Below are 20,926 nucleotides of genomic sequence, written 5' to 3'. Positions count from 1 at the left end.
GGTCATTCACTAGGTCCCCCCGGGTGGTTCTGGGATTTTTGCTCACCGTTCTTGTTATAATTTTGACGCCACGGGGTGAGATCCTGTATGGAGCCCCAGATCGAGGGAGATTATCAGTGGTCTTGTATGTCTTCCATTTTCCAATAATTGCGCCCACAGTTAATTTCTTTACACCAAGCGTTTTACCTATTGCAGATTCAGTCTTCCCAGCCTGATGCAGGTCTACAATTTTGTCTCTGGTGTCCTTCGACAGCTCTTTGGTCTTGGCCATAGTGGAGTTTGGAGTGTGACTGAGTGAGGTTGTGGACAGGTGTCTTTTATACCAATAATGAGTTAAAACAGGTGCCATTAATACAGGTAGTGGAGCCTCGTTAGAAGAAGTCAGAACTCTTTGACAGCCAGAAGTCTTGCTTGTTTGTAGGTGACCAAATACTTATTTTCCACTCTAATTTGGAAATAAATTCTTTAAAAATCAAACAATGTGATTTTCTGTTTTTTTTTTTCCACATTCTGTCTCTCATGTTTGAGGTTTACCCATGTTGACAATTACAGGGCTCTCTAATCTTTTCAAGTAGGAGAACTTGCACAATTGGTGGTTGACCAAATACTTATTTGCCCCACTCTATGTATGTAAATAAGTGCTGGAAATGTGCAAAGACTGATGAGAATTTAGAGGTGAATTGGTAATCCATTGCACCCATCCAGGTGGGCAATCTACCTTTTTTGTTTTTTCCAAACAAGTACCATGGTCTCACATTTGGAATTGCTGATTGTCATCCCAACCACTTCACACTTTACACCAGTGATAATTGAAGAATGTGGCTTGATGAAACCGGCAAAACCACATCATTTGCAAAAGCAGATATGCACCAAACAAAAACCCACTCTCTCTTCGATAGTCTGTCCATAATTGGATGGTCAAAAGGGGCAGCTTTGGTGAAGTCCAGTCCTGACTTGGAATGATTTTGACTTACAGTGAGGAAAATAAGTATTTGAACACCCTGCGAGCGGGCAGATTTGACTCATGGGCCTTGGGTTTGACACATGAGTTATCACGTCTTTCACATAATATGGATTGCAGACAATATGTGTTCATGTTCACCATCAAATGATAGACTGAAAAGTCAAACACCTCTATTATTCTGTCTTTTATTAAGGTACCTCTCACGATTGGCGCCTGCGTTGTGATGCCGTTAACCTCTACTACACTCTGTTTGGCCTTACTCGGCCTTCCTGCCTGCCCCTCCCTGAGCTTGGCCTTGTGTTGAACCTAAAGGAGAAGAAAGCAGTACTAAACCCCACCATCAAGCCTGAATTGAGTGTCGCCGCCGTTATCGACACGCCTGCAAGTATAGGAATCCACGGTGTCGGCTTAAATTACCCACCTGTAAGTACTTTGCTAAAATACACTTCATGGACTATTGAAAATTTTTCACGGTGAGGGAATAGAATAAACAAACCCCTGTTCAAATGCCAGCATTTTTCCAATGATCAAGAATGATAACAGCTAATAAAACTCATAGTTTAATAAATAAATAAATAAATAAAATAAGGCGTATTCACACCTGCCCTGCTCACCCCGAACCAAAACGCTCATGTTGTACACCTGTTGGGCTGGTGTGAATACAAACCAGTGAACTCTGATGCAAAACAAACAGCCTGTGCGAGCCCTAGCAGGAGATTAGTTGACTTCAAAGCAGACCGTGGTGCGCTTCGCTATAGGTGTGAAAGCGTCTGCACCGTGATCCAGACTATAGCTAAAATGGCATGGCTTTTTGCACTTACAGGTTTCTGTAGCCAGGATATGTTCTTTGGTTAGCATGACAGTAAGTGGTTAGCAATATGTCGGCTAATATGAGTTCAAAGTGGAGCAACGATGGGCTTGCCAACAGTCCCGGATTGCGCGGGACATCCTGACGTTTGGGAAGTTCTGATTGGTACCGTTCCCCTCAGCAATGAGGAGCAGAATGTCTACTGTCCTTGTAAAATGAACATGGCATAGAAGGCTTCTGATTCTCCAAATTTTCCACAAATTGGATAAAACAAATCAATATGAGCACGTTTGCAGTGCTTGGGAGCTCTGTGTTGTTTACCGTACTTCCTTATTTTGGCGCGTTAATCCGCCCAAACTGCTTCGTCCGATGATTGAACTCTTTTTATGCATGCGTAGGTTTGTTGTCAAATCCTGGGTCGCTTGCTGAAATTGCAATGTGAAAAGGATAAAAAAAAAAGTCTGGACCGGATGTGTTTTGGTGCGGACCAAAGAAAGTGAACTATAGACTTTCCTGGTGTGACACCTTCAGTTTTCTAGCTTTCATGAAAGAAGTTGTTCACAGAATGGCCATCTTCCTTATAGTCTTTACAAATCTGCCATGGATGACACAAAAAAAAGGGGGGGGCGCAAGCTTTACAGGTACAACCCCTGGCAAAAAATACGGAATTACCTCATGGGGGTTGGTGACTTAGTTGTTCAATTGTGTAGCAAAAGAAAACAAAAAAAAAACAACAGATTGACATGACCCAAACTAAAGTTTTTTTCAAATGGCAAATTTCTGGCTTTATGAAACATTAAAATGAATTTAAAAAATTATAATTGTGGTAATTACCGTAATTTCCCGAATATAAGGCGCACCCGTGTATAATGCGCACCCCAAATTTACTCGTAAAATCTAGGGGAAATTATTGTACCCGTTTATAACGCGCACCCTAATTTTAGCACCAATAAATAGAAGAATACAAGAAAACAGAGCTTGTGTACAGATACAGAGATGTCATTTTACTGACTGGTGAAACACAGCTCAAGCATAGCACATTGGTAGTTCAACACATTAACGTGAACTGACAATATTTACGGTAATAATATGATTTGACAACTTCTCCAACTTACCAGAATCTAGGAGAAAACAAAACAGATGTGACTTTTCTTATAAAGGCTGCTGTATAACTTGCTCGTTTCCTCATGATGAATAAATGTTTCTTCCATGGATTGATACGGTAAAATGAAAGTGAGAACGTAAGTCGGAAATCCGTGAGAGCTCATAGCTGTCAGCACGACACTAGTAACAAAAGGAACTATTGTTATTTGGGTTTGAGTTTCCCGAGGGACCGATATAGTTGACGGACACAGTAAGTGTGTGACCTTACATTTGTTATAGTCCGAATTGCGGAGCTGCAATAAACGTCGACTCAAATGAGTTCAAGAAACTAAATTCTGTGCTTTATGAAGAGTGAAAAAAGCAGAATTTAACACAGACGAAATCATTTGGCCGATTAGAGTGAAGTATTACCGAAACAAAACGGTGACGTCACGTACCGTAATGGTCGGCAACGGGTGGCCGCATACGTTTCTTCAACACAACGTGGCCGTGTCAATGAAAAAAATCGGTTTATATATATATGTAATACATATATATTTCTGTCTCCATCCATGTACCCGTTTATAATGCGCACCATGAGTTTACCAGTTGATTTTGGGGGGGAAAAGTGTGCGTTATATTTGGGAAATTACGGTACTAATGGTTACTTTATTACACCGAGCATTCTGAAACATTTATTGAATTCCTCATTTCTGAGGAAAAAGCAAAAAAACACCTGGAAAATTGAATTCTTGTTAGCTTGGTATTAAAAAGGAGCGATGGCACTTTGGTTTGCTATTGCACCAAGCTGACTGACCTGAATCATGAGGGATGTCAGTTGCAAGAAAGGAGCCTTTGTTAAAAGACTTAGAGTAGGTAAATGATCACATATTGTCAGAAAAAAACAATGGAATAAAAACTTGTTTTCACTGAAACACATATCTTATAAATCTTAAAGTGTATACGACACCTGAACTGAAATCTTAAATAGAATTATTATTGAAATTAAAATTATACATTGACACAATTCAACTATATGCAACAATTTGGCAAAGCGCAGATGACGAGAAATGCGTCTTTAAAGCTGCCGTTTCACTCCCCCTGTCATCATAGCGCTCCGGCGCCTCCATCTTGGTGATGACGTCACTATGTTGAAGTAGTTAGCATTGAGCACAAAGGAGGACAAAGCGTTTTTTAGCAAGTCTGGTTTGTCATTCCAGAGGTAGTTTGTGACGAACCTCCCGAACGCTATTTTATGCCACCGGAGTTAGTCCAGCTCTTGTCGTTTCCCTGCCATGGCCTCGGACACCGAGGAAAGAGCGTAAGCAAAAGCCGAGGCGTGAGAGCTAGGCTACGAACTGAGCGGCTCATCAAAGTCTCTTCCTCGCCTTTAGAACATGAAAAATCACACATAACTACCTCTTGTCACACACGGTGCGGGAGTGATTGCCTTCACCTTTTAACCAGCCTCCGGCGGCGAGCGAGTTTCGTCGGACTCGTTGTTCCCCGGCAAGCAGTCCCGCCGGACCCGGGGCAATGTCAGCGAGAGTCCGGGAGTGCGGGAGTGCTCGTCGCCGAGGGCGCGGCATGGGAATGAGCACCAAAAATGGCTCATTCTCGGCGGACAAACCGGCTGACATCGGGCAGCTTGTCACACGCCATGGTCACCAGCCGATGAAGGCGAGAACTCCCTGCTTAAACAAAAAGCAAGCCACCTCCTTATTAAAACCTGTGCCATAATCCCAATGTTTGACATAATATAAATGTCGTACAGTGGTATAAAAAAGTATCTGAACCTTTTAGAATTTCTCACATTTCTACATAAAATCACCATCAAATGTGAGCTGATCTTTGTCAAAATCACACAGATGAAAAAACGGTGTCTGCTTTAGCTAAAACCATCCAAACATTTACAGGTTTTCATATTTTAATGAGGATAGTATGCAAACAATGACAGAAGGGGGAAAAATAAGTAAGTGAACCTTAAAGTGAACATTTAATATTTTGTTGCCCCCCCTTTGGCAGCAATAAGTTCAACCAGACGCTTCCTGTAGCTACAAACCAGTCCGGCACATCGATCAGGACTAATCTTCTCTACAGAACTGCTGTAGTTCAGTCAGATTCCTGGGATGTCTGGCATGAATCGCTCTTTAAGTCATGCCGCAGCATCTCAACGGGGTTCAAGTCTAGACTTTGACTTGGCCACTCCACAACGTGTATTTTGTTCTTCTGAAACCATTCTGAAGTATCGGTCCACAAAATATTTTGCCACAACTTCTGTGGAGTATCCAAGTGCCTTTTTGCGAACATTAAACGAGCAACAATGTCTTTTTTAGAGAGCAGTGGCTTCCTCTGTGGAGTCCTCCCATGAACACCATTCTTGGCCATATAATCGATGTGTGCACAGAGATTGTGCCAGTGATTTCTGTAAGTCTATAGCAGACACTCAGGGTTCTTTTTGACCTCTGAGTATTCCGCGCTGAACTCATGGCGTCATCTTTGGTGGACGGCCACTCCTTGGGAGAGAAGCATCAGTGCCAAACTCTCCATTTATCTGACTTTTTCATACCACTGGATCTCACTTCCTTGTCCTTCAAATGGTCCCTCGATTGTCGGACTTGTTTTGCCCATTCTTCTCTGTGAACGGGATCTTTTGGAAACCCAAAAGGCTCACACTACTCTCTCTGGTGTAGCAGCAAAAGCCTGCAGCACATTGGGCTGGCGTGACGCGAAAAATAAATGAATTAATCCGCAAAATCAGCTGAATTCACAGTCCTTATGCATACAATAGTATGGCTGTAAAGATGATCTTGTCCATTGACGTCAATCCGAGACTGGCCGGAAGTCACTCGTTTTCATGGCGCGGGATTCAAAATGTTGAATAAATATGTCGATTGTTCCACACACATCCAATCGGTCCGTTCCATTAGGGAGCATAAAATACAGCGTGCAATATGAAATAAACATGCTTTCTGGTGTCATTTACACTTTAAAATCAGAATTAAAACCATTACCATTTTACAGTGGTCCCTTCATTTTTTCCAGAGCTGCATGCATGGATGATGAAGTTGAATTCATTTGAAATGGAGTAAAGCTCACTGGTTGGTCATAACAGAAAATTCAATGATTTAAAAAAAATTTTTTTTTTTTTTAGATCTGCTCGCTTTTTATCAAAAGGTTTTAATTTGCTGATACATTGCACATTCTGACAAGCTAAAAAAAATCTGTTGAGTTTGCCTGTGAGTTTCTCTCGGTGTGTCCACGTGTGCCCTTCGATTGGAGGTACTCTGCACAGGTGTATGAAGTACTCACTTTTTTTACTTAAGTAAAAGTACAGATACGGGGGCAAAAATTACTTAAGTAAAAGGACAAGGACACCCACCTCCGGCAGAACTTCTCCCTTGTCCCGGGGGAGGTGGGGGACATTGAGTCCGAGTGGGCCATGTTCCGCACCTCCATTGTTGAGGCGGCCGATCGGAGTTGTGGCCGTAAGGTAGTTGGTGCCTGTCGTGGATGCAATCTCTGAACCCGCTGGTGTGGTAAGGGCTGCCGTCAAGCTGAAGAAGGAGGCCTACCGGGCCTTTTTGGCCTGTGGGACTCTGGAGGCAGCTAACATGTATCGGCTGGCCAAGCGGACTGCAGCTTCGTTGGTCGCCGAGGCAAAAACTCGGACATGGGAGAAGTTTAGCGAGGCCATGGAAAAAGACTTCCGGACGGCTTTGAGGAAATTCTGGTCCACCATCCGGCGTCTGAGGAGAGGAAAGCAGTGCACCATTAACACTGTGTATAGTGAAGATGGGGTACTGTTAACCTCGACTCGGGACGTCGTGAGTCGGTTGGGAGAATACTTCGAAGGTCTCCTCAATTCCACCGACACGCCTCCCTTGGAGGGAGCAGAATCTGGGGACTCCGAGGTGGGCTCTCCAATCTCTGGGGTTGAAGTCACTGAGGTGGTTGGAAAGCTCCTCGGTGCCAAGGCCCCGGGGGTCGATGAGATCCGCCCGGAGTTCCTAAAGGCTCTGGATGTTGTTGGGCTGTCATGGATGACACGCCTCTACAACATCGCTTGGACATCGGGGACAGTGCCTCTGGATTGGCAGACCGGGGTGGTGGTCCCCCTTTTTAAAAAGGGGGACCAGAGGGTGTGTTCCAATTATAGAGGTATCACACTCCTCAGCCTCCCCAGTAAAGTCTATTCAGGGGTGCTGGAGAGGAGGGTCCGTCGGGAAGTCGAATCTCGGATTCAGGAGGAGCAGTGTGGTTTTTGTCCCGGCCGTGGAACAGTGGACCAGCTCTACACCCTCAGCAGGGTCCTCGAGGGTGCATGGGAGTTCGCCCAACCAGTCTACATGTGTTTTGTGGATTTGGAGAAGGCGTTCGACCGTGTGCCTAGGGGAGTCCTGTGGAGGGTGCTCCGGGAGTACGGGGTACCGAGCCCCTTGGTAAGGGCTGTTCGGTCCCTGTACGACCGGTGTCAGAGTCTGGTCCGCATTGCCGGCAGTAAGTCGAATTCGTTCCCAGTGAGGATTGGACTCCGCCAAGGCTGCCCTTTGTCACCGATTCTGTTCAGAATTTTTATGGACAGAATTTCTAGGCGCAGCCGAAGCGTTGAGGGTGTCCGGTTTGGTGGCCTCAGCATTGCATCTCTGCTTTTTGCAGATGATGTGGTGCTATTGGCTTCATCAAGCCGCGACCTCCAACTCTCACTGGGGCGGTTCGCAGCCGAGTGTGAAGTGGTTGGGATGAAGATCAGCACCTCCAAATCCAAGACCATGGTCCTCAGCCGGAAAAGGGTGGCATGCCCTCTCCGGGTCGGGGATGAGATCCTGCCCCAAGTGGAGGAGTTCAAGTATCTTGGGGTCTTGTTCACGAGTGAGGGTAGGAGGGAGCGGGAGATTGACAGGCGGATCGGTGCAGCGTCTGCAGTGATGCGGACTCTGCACCAGTCCGTTGTGGTGAAGAAGGAGCTGAGCCAAAAGGCGAAGCTCTCGATTTACCGGTCAATCTACGTTCCTACCCTCACCTATGGTCACGAGCTGTGGGTCGTGACCGAAAGAACAAGATCCCGGAGACAAGCGGCCGAAATGAGTTTCCTCCGCAGGGTGTCCCGGCTCTCCCTTAGAGATAGGGTGAGAAGCCCGGTCATCCGGGAGGGGCTTGGTGTCGAGCCGTTACTCCTTCGCGTTGAGAGGAGCCAGTTGATGTGGCTCGGGCATCTGGTTCGGATGCCTCCTGGACGCCTCCCTGGAGAGGTGTTCCGGGCATTTCCCACCGGCGGGAGACCCCGGGGTCGACCCAGTACACGCTGGAGAGACTATGTCGCTCGGCTGGCCTGGGAACGCCTTGGAATCCCGCCGGCGGAGCTGGCTGAAGTGGCTGGGGAGAGGGAAGTCTGAGCTTCCCTGCTAAAGCTGCTGCCCCTGCGACCTGACCCCGGACTAAGCGGAAGATAATGAATGGATGGATGGAAAGGACGAGTATCTAAGAAAAAAAAGTACTCAAGTAAATGTACAAAAGTACCTGCCTCGAATTTACTTTAGAAGTAAAAAGTTCAAGTACTTTCTCCCAATGCAAAAATTTGCTTTTATATATGTATATATATATATATATATATATATATATAAATATATATATATATATATATGAGCTCTGTGACTGTTAATTTTATTTAAAACTGTGCAGAATGGGAAAAAAAAACTGACTGCACTGTAAACAGAAGCTTAACAACCTTTTTTAAAAAAAAAATTGCCCTAATGGCAGGTTGCAAGCAACTATCAGGTGCATACCCCCACTTACTGTACTAGAGTGTGCGGCACCCATCTGAAGGCGTGCTGCTCACTGTTCATTTTTATTGGTCAATATCTTGTTCACCTGCCCAATCTTGTCTGTACTCACGTTCCTCCCTCTAGTGCTCAATAACAGTACAATTGCACAGGGCTTATGGATTGCGCTGGGGGCATGAAAATGAAAATAACAAAATTCATGTTTGATGTACGAAAAAATGTACGTAACGAAGTACTTTGTTACATTCCACCACTGGTACTCTGCCACCTGACGATTTTCCAGCACCAATATGAATAATGCAAAAACAGAAAATGAATCTTATGAATTTGCAGTGATAGGAATGACTGTTTTTTTTTCCCTCTTGCAGGAGGATGACGAGCCTGATCCTATTTCACTGGGGGTGTGCGGGGTAGGACAGCCTCCTCAGGGCGTCAAGAGAAAGGCCGAGACTCAGCTGGGCTCCCCTCCGGAACCCGGACAGGCATTGCAGCAAGATGACGACGGCAGAGTCGGACGCTACAAGATCAGAGTAAGGATGACAATGATGTTGTTGTCGTTTTGTCTTTTGCTGACATCGTTTGCTTGTAGTTTAACCTGGAAGATGAAGATATAGATATGGAGACCGTTCACGACAGTCAAGCCTTTATTCACCATCACCTCAATCTGTTGGAGAGGCCGTCAACACCAGGTGTTGAACCGCAAACAATATGTTGTGATTCTTTCGACGCGCTGTCTGTTTACCGGGACGTTTTCTCTTAAGGTAAAGAGCCCGCTTTCATTGAACAGACCATGCTTTCCATGCCAGCCACCCCCATACCACCCTTCTCCAAAGACACCGCGTCCTTGTCTTCAAAACACAGAGGTAGTGAGCATGGCCACCACCACCACGAGCATAAGAAGAAGAAAAAGAAAAAGCACAAACATAAGCATAAGCACAAGCATGAAAATAAGGACAAAGACAGAGGTAACTGGCATCCTTACAGCAACAGTCCAGTCAGCGGCAAGCCTTCACCATCATTATCTGAATAAAATCTTTAGAAGGAGGAGATTTTTTTTAGTTGTCCCCCATACACGTGTAATATATTTTTTTCCCAGTTGTGTTGTAGAGATGTCATTGACGAATGACTTAATCGCCGTCGGATAAGTGAGCAAGCGAGCGCTCATTTAAGGGAAAGACAACACCCAGGTATAAATGACCTTCAAGTATGCGACCTCTAACACTGGTACAAGACAAAATATGAGCGCAGCCATTGCTGTGATGACTATGGCACACATGCAGAAGTACTGATAGACATTGAACACAGGTAACAATAATAGCCAAAATATGGGCACAAGTTGGCACTGCCTTCCCTATATTTTTTCCAGCAAAATCAGTCTAGATAAAACAACTGATGCCTCGTGTTTAAACATGGGATGATGGGTATTAAGTGACATCACCAGGAAGAGTGGGTGGCCAATCTGGGATACTCACATTTGATTGGCGAAAATCATTTCCAAAAATTTCTGGAAATGTTGTCTTTTAATTATGTTTTTCTCCATTATTGCACATCAGAAAAAAAGACAATTCCTTCCACTGGAACACAAGGTGTTGTACTTCTCCTATAAAATGAGTCATAATGTCCTGAACTCATTGGTGAATACATTTGTCATTCAAGAATCTTTTCTCATTCAATAGTTTTATTGACAAGTTTCCGGAGCAAAACATGGGCGTTTGACTTTGACATTTTCTGCTACGGACTTGCGGTTTAGACAGAACAACATGAAGTACGGCTGAAGTGTGTGTAGACAAGTTAAACTGCAAAATCAAACCAGGGGAACGTAGATGAGGCTCTGGGACTTTCTGTGCTGTGCATGGTTGTGGAAGCGCCTACATATTTGAATGGAAGTGGAATGTTTTGATTTCCGACCATCTACAAAGCGCCCAGCCATACGCCTTAAATCGAACCCAGCAGCAGACAATAAGTTAAGGATGTTGCTCGTTGCTTTAAATTTTAAAGATCCAACGAAAAGATTATGTTTATATCACTTCGTTCGTGGACAGCCTGTGTTAATATGGGGTGTAGATTGATACGCTGGCCACCTGAGTGACCAAAATGAGGCGAAGTTTCCTGATTGAGTTTCCTTCCACTGCCATAAAATCAATAAAATACAAACATATTTTGGTTGTGGTGACTCTTAGCCATTTCTTCATGTTGTCCTTCCATGTCGTGACGACGGCAGATGGTATTTCCAAATTGTCATTGTTGATGGATTTTAATGAGTGATGCAACTCCAGCTCCATTGTTGTTTTGGTTAGAAAAGAGAACGTGTAAAACGGAAGCTGCAAGCAGGAATGCGGAAGTACCTCGGAAACTTGTCAATAAAAAATGGAATTTTACCTTGCTAATGTTTTAGGCAATATTAGAAAATAACGGAGTTCACCAAGAGTGTTGGTAAATTGATTTCCAAAGCATGTCCTTAATAATGATGTCCTCATATTTTCCTTTGTCAAACCCCTTTACTCTTTTTAAATGAAATTGTTTCAATTTAATAAATGGTTATGATCTGTTGATGTTTGAGGTTCTGTATTTTCCAGCACGTGCCACATGAATGACACAACCCAAACATTACTACAATGCAGGCTGATGTTTTACACGTGCAAAAAAAATGTCATGCATATGACAGAAACTGTCACATTTTTGTCTCGGTCGTCTTGTGTTTGTCTCCCGTCATCGTCGTGAAAAAAAAAATGATGCTTGTCGATGAAATATTTTCAATATCATCATCGTTGACGAAAACAACAAAGCTCGGGATGCGTCCTCACACATCATATTTATATTTTATATTGTTTGACCACTCCATTTTGTCCATAAGTTTTCAATTTAAAGGCGAATAGTTGATTTTTGCTAATCAATAACACTGGGCAACAAATTTGTCTGAGTTTCGTCAGTTGGTTTAGCACAATTCTGATGCGCTGAATCCCAAAATGATATTGGTTTTGCTAAATCAGTTCAACTTTTGTTTTCTATGACCAAATATTGTTTTTCGGTTTCTGGTCAGCCTTCAGACTTTATATGACATGTTATGAAATGTCAAATTATGATCAACTATACGCAATTTTGCTCTAAATTCATCAAAGATTACGGCAGTGAAGACCCCATGTCGATATCTTTCATAGCGGCTTTACTAGAGGTATAGGGTAGTTGGAAAAAAAAATATTTGACCATGGGAAATGCCGAAAATTGGACATGTCATAAAAATTGACCTAATAGAAAAAATGTTATACTCAATCGCGAGGTCTTGTCAAGAGCAATCTGCTGGTTTTTGTTGTGAGGCGCTAAGATGTTCCGTTTGGAATCAACAAGGGAGATCCCAACACCCCCCCCCCCCCCCCCCCCCCCTTTCTCATACAGTGGACAATTACCCATGTTTTCTGTGCATGTGGGATGGCAGGACCATGCTCAGCATTACACGAAGAAGGTACGGGAGGAAATTGTGCCTTTTCAACAAAAGAACACCATCAACGACCCGTTGGTGGAAAGAGACAAGATACTCTTCCCACCAATGCACATCAGCTTGATCAAGCAGTTCACCAAAGCTCTGAACAAGGATGGTGACTGCTTCACTTGTGCCAGGCTTCTCCAGGATTGACCACTGACAAGCTGAAAGCTGGCATCTTTGACGGTCGGTCCTCAGATCTGTCAGCTCATCAGAGACCCAGAGTTTTAGCACTCAATGAACAAAGTTGAACTGGAAGCGTGGAAAGCATTCCTTCTGGTCGTGAAGAACTTTCTTGGCAACAACAAGGCCAAGAACAATAAAGAACTTGGCAACAACATGCTGACTGCTTTCAGAAACCTCAGATACAACATGAGCATACATATTCACACATATGGACCGGTTTCCTGAGAATCTGGGACCAATGAGCGACAAGCAGGGAGAGCGATTCCACCAGGGTATGAAAGAGATGGAGAGCAAGTATCAGAGACGCTGGGTTACAGTCATGATGGCTGATAAATGTTGGACTCTGAAAAGAGACATCCCTGCCTGCCGCTGAGCATTCCAAGAGTTCGAATAAACGGAAGTTCACGCCCTGAATTTTGCATTGTTCAAAATTCAGAAGTGAAGTAACGTTTTATCAACGTCCACAATTCAGTTTGCAGTAATCGATGTTTCTATCATGTAATCAATATATTTTGTTGGAAAACATATTTCATTCATTCATTCATTTTCCATGCCGCTTTATCCTACGATCATGATATGTGTTGACAGCGTACTGTAGTGTAGTTGAAGGATTCGCAAGTGAAAAAACAACTGACAGGGACCGCGACGTGAACGCTCCTTCAGTGGCCCCCAAACCTAGTGAACCATGCTAGTGAGGCATGGCCACTCTGGTCTTGCCGTAACCGATTGAGAACTGCTGTCGGCCGGTGCAAAACAAACCTGACAAAGTGGGGGTTCGATCAGAATGGTGACATCTCTTGTATGTGTGGAGAGGATCAGACCATGCAGCATCTCCTTGTCTGCCCACTCCTCCCGATATCTTGCACCCAAGAGGACCTAGCTGACCTAACCCAGAGTGCCAGACAATGCATCCAACAATGGACTGGAATCATTTGATAATACGTAGTGACTCGAGAAGAAGAAGATATGTGTTGACAAAAATTTTGGTGACAATGCCACAAAAATGGTATCGCTTTTGTCATATCTTTATTTCAAATCAATTTAGCACAAATTCTTGACCTGATTGAAAGAAACCGATGCCATTTTGTGATTCAGCAGTGCAATCAGTTGTACAAATCCAGACAACATTCAAAAATTGTTGCCCAGTGATTACACTGGGCAACATTGACATGCCTGCTTCTGTTGTTTTGGTACATAATAAAATAAAGATCGTGTATCCAACAGTAAAATACATCTGAGTGCATGAGAAGGAATTTTTGTGTGGGCAAACAAAAGAGCCCCTTTAGGCAAAAAATAAGTGATGATAACAGACTAGTATGCTGACAGTTGATGACACCCTCGTTCGCCATATGATAGCGGATGGACTTCATGTTGTAAGCTGATGTCGTGCGGCCAATCAGCCAGTCCTGACGTGATAATAGGCGCTGTCCTGACCACAAACACACGCAAACTCCTTTGTCGAATATACAGTTGTGGTCAAAAGTTTACATACACTTGTGAAGAACATAATGTCTGTCGCTCTCTTGAGTTTCCAATTATTTCTACAACTCTGATTTTTCTCTGATAGAATGATTGGAACAGATACTTCTTTGTCACAAAAAACATTCATGAAGTTTGGTTCTTTTATGACTTTATTATGGGTGAACAGAAAAAAGTGATCAAATCTGCTGGGTCAAAAATATACATACAGCAGCGCTAATATTTGGTAACATGTCCCTTGGCCATTTTCACTTCAATTAGGCGCTTTTGGTAGCCATCCACAAGCTTCTGGCAAGCTTCTGGTTGAATCTTTGACCACTCCTCTTGACAGAATTGGCGCAGTTCAGTTAAATTTTATGGCTTTCTGACATGGACTTGTTTCTTCAGCATTGTCCACAAGTTCAAGTCAGGACTTGGGAAGGCCATTCGAAAACCTTAATTCTAGCTTGATTTAGCCATTCCATTACCACTTTTGATGTGTGTTTGGGGTCATTGTCCTGTTGGAACACACAACTGCGCCCAAGACCCAATCTTCGGGCTGATGACGTTTGGTTATCTTGAAGAATTTGAAGGTAATCCTCCTTCTTCATTATCCCATTTACTCTCTGGAAAGCACCAGTTCCATTGGTAGCAAAACAGCCCCACAGCATAATACTACCTCCACTGTGCTTGACGGTAGGCATGGTGTACTTGGGGTTAAAGGCCTCACCTTTTCTCCTCCAAACATATTGCTGGGCATTGCGGCCAAACAGCTCGATTTTTGTTTCGTCTGACCACAGACCTTTCTTCCAGAAGGTCTTATCTTTGTCCATGTGATCAGCAGCAAACTTCAGTCGAGCCTTAAGGTGCCGCTTTTGGAGCAAGGGCTTCCTTCTTGTACGTCAGCCTCTCAGTCCATGGAGATGCAAAACACGCTTGACTGTGGACACTGACACCTGTGTTCCAGCAGCTTCTAATTCTTGGCAGATCTGCTTTTTGGTGATTCTCTGTTGAATCTTCACCCTCCTGACCAATTTTCTCTCAGCAGCAGGTGATAACTTGTGTTTTCTTCCTGTGGCCTATACTACGAACTGAGTTCAACCTCCCCAGAAGTAATCCAGTTTACCAGCGGGTAACCAGAGTTGACAAAACCTGGTTGTCTAGTTTGTGGTCAGTCGGTGCTACGACGCTGATTATGAGGTTGATTAGTCGAACCTGTGTCAACCCAGTCAGAGTTACTGCGCGTTCACATAAAAGGGGGCGGAGACCAGAGTCAAACACTACTTGTGACGATGGCACGGGCACCTTACTTCACGGAGGAGGAATGCGCGATGATCATATGGAGTTATGAGGAATTAAAATCCACCCTCACCGCGAAATCGAACACCGTTTCAGCGAGTAGAACGCAACGGGTCTGTTGACAGCGAATTTACAGATCGTGTGATTTGTGAATGCGTCAATATGCCAGTTTACTTATGTCCATGCAAAGAAATAAAGCCTGCTGTCAGGACAATAAAATAAGATTTGGTACGTTAACAGTAAGAAATAATTTATCGCACATCATCACATGAAGCAGGATAATTGTATGTTTAGTCCAATTGACTGTATGAATACGTATGTCCTTTTTTTTTTTTCCTTAGTTTGGGCCTAAAAAATCAAGCCCGACCCGAGCCCGATCAATTAACTTTATTTGCAGGCCCGCCCCGCCCCCCCCCCCCCCCCCCCCCGCCCCCCCATAATTTTGTTATCTTTGTGAGGACTCAGGAGAAGAAGGAAATGCGGGGATGCCATGCGTTGTTGCGTGAATTAAAGCCCGTCTTTTGTAACGAATTTTCACAGTTAAACAAGACTGTAAGATAAGTATTCAATAAACATTTATATCTTTTATATTTGTGCGTCTGTCCTATCAGTGGATTTGACATTTAATTTAATCTCTTCGAGTTGGCAGAAAAAAACGGAAATTTTCTCAATGTTTAAATAGTCTACATATTTCTATGGTTATTATTGACTCATTTACACAACGAAATAACGCTGGAAAAGTTCGTTAAATATATTTCTTGTATATGAGTGCAAAGCTCTGCATTCGTTTACATTCAGCAATTTCAACGATCAATTTGAAGCGTTTCCATACCCCACTTTGAATCGCACGGCATACAGTGTTCTTAAGCAGATATTCAGCATCACCATTGGAATGCATATATTGTCCCTGGCGAAAGAACGCACGGAGAGGCACACAATCTGCCCGTTTGTGAGGGCCTGACTTCGGCGGGTTACATTATAGCAGTACTTCTCAAATAGTGGGGCGCGCCCCCCTGGGGAGGCGCAGAGCAATGCCAGGGGGGGCGCATGTGACCTCGGGGAACATGTTTTATGTGTTGTTGTTTTTTTTTTTGCCGTACTGGAATAAAGTGTACTTGCACATCCACTCAGTAGGTGGCAGTGGCGCTCTCATTTTCAGAGTGCGCGCAGTATTTTTGAACTAAGGAAGAGCACTCAGCACACACAGACTAGTGACGGGATCTGTCGTTCACTTGAGTAAACGAATCCATTCCGGATCGTTCAGTAAAAAGATTCGTTCAAACGAATCGTTCAACGAATCGTTCGCCCCCCTCATCTCCCTCCCCGCCCAAATGAATCGTTCGGTTAGTGAACGGGAAGTGACGTTGCCGAACGAATCACCAAAGACCGCTTCGCAGTATAACTGAACGGGAAGTGACATTCTTGGTCCCTCCCTCTCTCTTGCACACAGGCTCCTCATTGACCGCTCGTCGTAGTTTCAGTAATGAGTGACAGGCAATATCATTCTCCTTTCACAGACAGCCTCGTCTCCCTCCTGCTGCTGCAAAAGCGAGGGAGAACTTCCGCGTCGTCTGTCCTAGTTCTATGGGCTCAAAGTCATGGCTCGTGCTTGCATTTCGATTGAGGACACGGTTAAACATTTTCCTTTTGTGGGGGGAGCGGGGGGTTGGGGTCGGGAGCGCACGGACTTTCTTTAGCATGTTCTTGATCACATTTACAATGCTTGCTGTCACGAAAATAAAAATAAATCGAAAGTTTAATTTCAAAATATGGAACGACCAACACATCATATTTACCTCTCGCTCTGTTGTATTTTTGTTTTTATGCTAATCACTATTATTTTTAGTTACTATTGTTAAAACTATAAATGTAAATAGCTAGTTGTCGAATGTGCTGCTCTGAAATAAAGACAATACTACATTTTGATATTTGACAGTTTAATTGCAAATCAGTATTAAGATGATCGTATTGAATTTTTGCGGTGGTATTAATAAATAAAATAATCCGGTCAACTCCCCTGTCGTCCCCGCATCTCAGATCGTCAAATGCTGACGAGAAATGATTGCTTGCTCTTTACGATGTCGCCTTTCTACCCCCATTAGTCTGTTAAGAAAAATGTAGACATATTGCGACATCTCCCGTGTCTGCGTGCGTTGTTTTGGGGCGCTTGAGTAGCGCATGATGGACGGATTGACATAATTTGTCAAACCAACCGACACGCTCTGACACGGGAAAAAAAAAAAAAAACACTCGGAAAAAATTGACATGTATATACAGTTTCATTGCAAATCAGTATTATGGTGATCGTTTGGAATTTTTGCACTGGTATTAATAAATAAAATAATCAGGTCAGCTCCCCTGTCGTCCCCGCATCTCAGATCGTCAAATGCTGACAAGAAATAATTGTTTGCTCTTTACGATATCGCCTTTCTACTCTCATTAGTCTGTTAAGAAAACTGTAGACATATCATCTCCCGTGTCCATGTGCGTTGTTTTGGGGCGCTTGAGTAGCACATGATGGACGGATTGACATGATTTGTCAAACCAACCAACACCTGACACGAAAAAAAAATAAAATAAAACACTTGGAAAAAATGGACATGTATATACCGTTTCATTGCAAATCAGTATTATGGTGATCATACTAAATATTTTTTTCTGTGCACATATGAGGTAAATATCGCTGCCATGAAGCCTCCTTATAGTGACAGTTCTTTGCCCCCTTCATTGCCGTCACACGACCGCAGCTCAGCTTTTGCTTGCCTCGTAGCTACCCGTGTTTTAAATTACTGTAAATTTGATAGTATGTGGTAATAGGTAGTCGCGAGTCTGTTGAGAAAAGTAGTACACTAAACGATGCTCGCTAGATTTGTGTGGTGTTTTTGTCTTTTTGAGCTGCATTTGATAGGCTCCACGTTAACAAATATGTGACAAAGTCCTTTCCTTTCATTTTTTGATTCGTTCACCGCATATTCATTACTGGAAAGTCAAGTTAGCAGCAAGCTAGGTCAGGAACCGGAGGACCGAGTCACTGAACGGGAAGTGACAAAACTCAGTCTTGCCCCCCTGCCTGCACGCTGGCTGCTCATTGGCCACACGTGGAAGTGAGTGACATACGCCCTGATTCTGTTTCCGGTCCCTCCCCTGCCCGCGATGAGGCTGGCGTCTGATTGGTCGTGTGCGATGTCAGAAGACGCTGCCGCTTGCTCAACGCCCTCCCACGCAGTGAACAAGCACCAACTTCATAGAACGAATCAGTGCAGATGGTGTTTAGTTCGGTCTCGTTCACCCAAACAATTCGTTCAAAAAGAACGAATCGTTCGCGACCGATACAACATTGACACAGACAACAGATATGAAGAGCAGTGTGCCACCGCCGTTTTCGAAAGCCGTTTTCCGACCGGACTCACTCACGCAGCGACCCACTGTCTTGTCCGGTTCTCACGTCGCGGCCCGAGAAGTTCCATTTTCGGCTTGGGATCGTCACGACGACTGCCCTCACCTACGGTTCTACCTCGGCCGCCGAAAATGCGCTTTTTTCGTGCCGTTTGCTTTTTAGCTTTGACTTTTAATACAGTGGGTGATGATGAAAGACCACTGTTTACTGTGTCTAAAAATAATTATAGCAGACAGCAAGAAGCCAAATCAATCATTGTTAAGCCGCTTGATTTTTTCAGTGAAAACGTGCCGTATATTGCCAACAATCGTCCTGCTTTGTCAGTGTTATATCAGTAAGCCAGTGAGCATTGTTAGCATGCTAATTGAAAAATAACTCCACATCATTGCAAAGGAGGTAAATACTGTGAGCAGCAAAAATAAAAACTGTCCTGTCCAAGCACACATCCCCCCCCCCCCCCCCCCCCCCCTTTTATTCAGATTTGTTTTTTCGGTCAAATTTTTTGGCACATTGTCCTCATGAGTGAATGTTTCTAATCAATTTTAATTTGGTATTATTTACTGATTTTATTACATTTTATTTTTCTGTATCAAATGGTCAAAAATGCACCTTGAGTGTATTTTTTAGTTTGGAGGTGTTTTTCTTTTTTTTTTTTATTCAGGCAAATTGATGCACATCAAGTCTTCTCTGTTACAAACAAAACAATGTTTATAATAAAGTTATACTTTATTATAAGTTGATCTATGTTACTTTTTTTCTTTATTAGAAAAAAAGGACACAATGTTAGGCAGATGCGTATTTATAATAGTAATTTTATAGACAAATGATACTATTTACAGTGGCGGCAGAGAGTTTGGGGGGGGCGCGAAACATTTACGTCTTCCTTGGGGGGGCGTGACAGAAAATAATTGAGAAGCACTGCATTATAGTGACGTCCGCCTCGATCAGTTGGCACAGGTAAAGAATTCCCTCAGCTGAAAATCTTTCATGGAGAACATCTTCCGGGTACGCCAGCGGATTCTGGCGGTCTCCAAAAACCCGTGCACTCCGAAGAGAGCCCCTCACAATCCGCGCGCCAATGTCGTATGGTTCGTCCAGGTACGCTGTCATTGTCAGGAGGACACGTCCGCGGAGGGGTGCTGTTTAATTATAGCGTGGTTAATTAGAATTCTGGGGTTAAGCAAGATCTAACTCTGAGACGACCAGGTTTGGCGTGTGGCGTGTGTTGCTATGGCAACACTTCTTGGTTCCAACATATCCACCTTTCGTAGTCTCGCTTAGCTGCGAACTTAGGTCGCACGTGATGAAGTGACTCTCGAAGTTACCCTGCTAAGCCAGAAAACTGGCTTCGTAGTATAGGCCACTGATCGTGGCAGTGACAAAACAGTACCATGCACTTTATACTTACAAACAATTGTTTGCACTGTTGCCCTTGGGACCTGCAGCTGCTTTGAAATGGCTCCAAGTGACTTTCCTGACTTGTTCAAGTCAATGATTGTTCAAGTCAATAATCACTCACAAGAAATTGCTAATTCGTGTTGCTGTATGTATATTTTTGACCCAGCAGATTTGATCACTTTTTCTGTTCACCCATAATAAAGTCATAAAAGAACCAAACTTCATGTATGTTTTTTGTGACAAAAAAGTATCTGTTCCAATTACTCTTTTGGAGAAAAATCAGAGTTGTAGAAATAACTGGAAACTCAAGAGAGCCATGACATTATGTTCTTCACAAGTGTATGTAAACTTTTGACCACAACTGTATATTGGCATTCAACTGGCCATGCCATGCATGTCAGTTTTGGATTTCATTGACACATATGTAAGTCATTGCCATTGACGGCCATGAATGTCAAAATTTCAACAGGAAATGACCTGATATCAACAGGAAGTGATCCTGAAATTTCCCAAATCAATACCCAGTGACCAGCAGGAAGATCTGATGTGAGATCCAGAAATCAGTCCCCAAATCAACAGGAAGGGGTTTATCTGCCAAAGCATAGATACCATCACAATTTCTCCAGAAATTGCAGTATTTTTGTGATCTGTCAGTTTCATTTGTATTTCCACATTATATTTGGAGTGATCATTTGCAAAAATACTACTTCTGAGGGGACTTACGCTTAAGTTTTTCCCCCCAACCTCAGAGTTGGTTTGCACTTTAAAAAATAAAAAACGGCCAAAAACCCACACACACATTAGCACATTACCACACATTTTATTAGCTTTCATTGATTATTGCATATATATATATATATATATTTTTTTTTTTTTTTCTTTTTTTTTCGGCAGAAGAAACGCCTACCTCTTTTTCTGTTGAAAAGTGTTGATGTTGCTGGTAAGTTCCTAATCAAACTCAGTGTTTTATGACTCAAGATAATACTTGGTTTCACAACTTTTTATCGTTGTTGAGTGCCTAATTTAATAAAATAAGCATTACATTTGCCATTTTTGTACTTTTTTTGGTTTC

General features: G+C 43.3%; 1 protein-coding gene across 1 annotated transcript in view; it reads left to right on the top strand.

Annotated features, from left to right (window-relative positions):
• The window catches only part of taf2 (TAF2 RNA polymerase II, TATA box binding protein (TBP)-associated factor), a 125,873-nt gene extending 114,685 nt beyond the window's left edge, over positions 1–11,188 (top strand). The window contains exons 26-29 of the mRNA XM_057833537.1: positions 1,158–1,387; positions 9,007–9,168; positions 9,228–9,327; positions 9,400–11,188. Of these exons, the coding sequence (XP_057689520.1) occupies positions 1,158–1,387; positions 9,007–9,168; positions 9,228–9,327; positions 9,400–9,668 (761 nt within the window). The 3' untranslated portion in view covers positions 9,669–11,188. The remainder of the gene's footprint in view (positions 1–1,157; positions 1,388–9,006; positions 9,169–9,227; positions 9,328–9,399) is intronic.
• Positions 11,189–20,926: the final 9,738 nt, after the last annotated feature.

This window comes from Corythoichthys intestinalis, chromosome 4 (assembly GCF_030265065.1).
Source record: "Corythoichthys intestinalis isolate RoL2023-P3 chromosome 4, ASM3026506v1, whole genome shotgun sequence".
In the NCBI taxonomy this organism is placed as follows: domain Eukaryota; kingdom Metazoa; phylum Chordata; class Actinopteri; order Syngnathiformes; family Syngnathidae; genus Corythoichthys; species Corythoichthys intestinalis.
The sequence above is the reverse complement of the archived record's forward strand: the minus strand, read 5'-3'. Positions and strand labels throughout refer to the sequence as shown.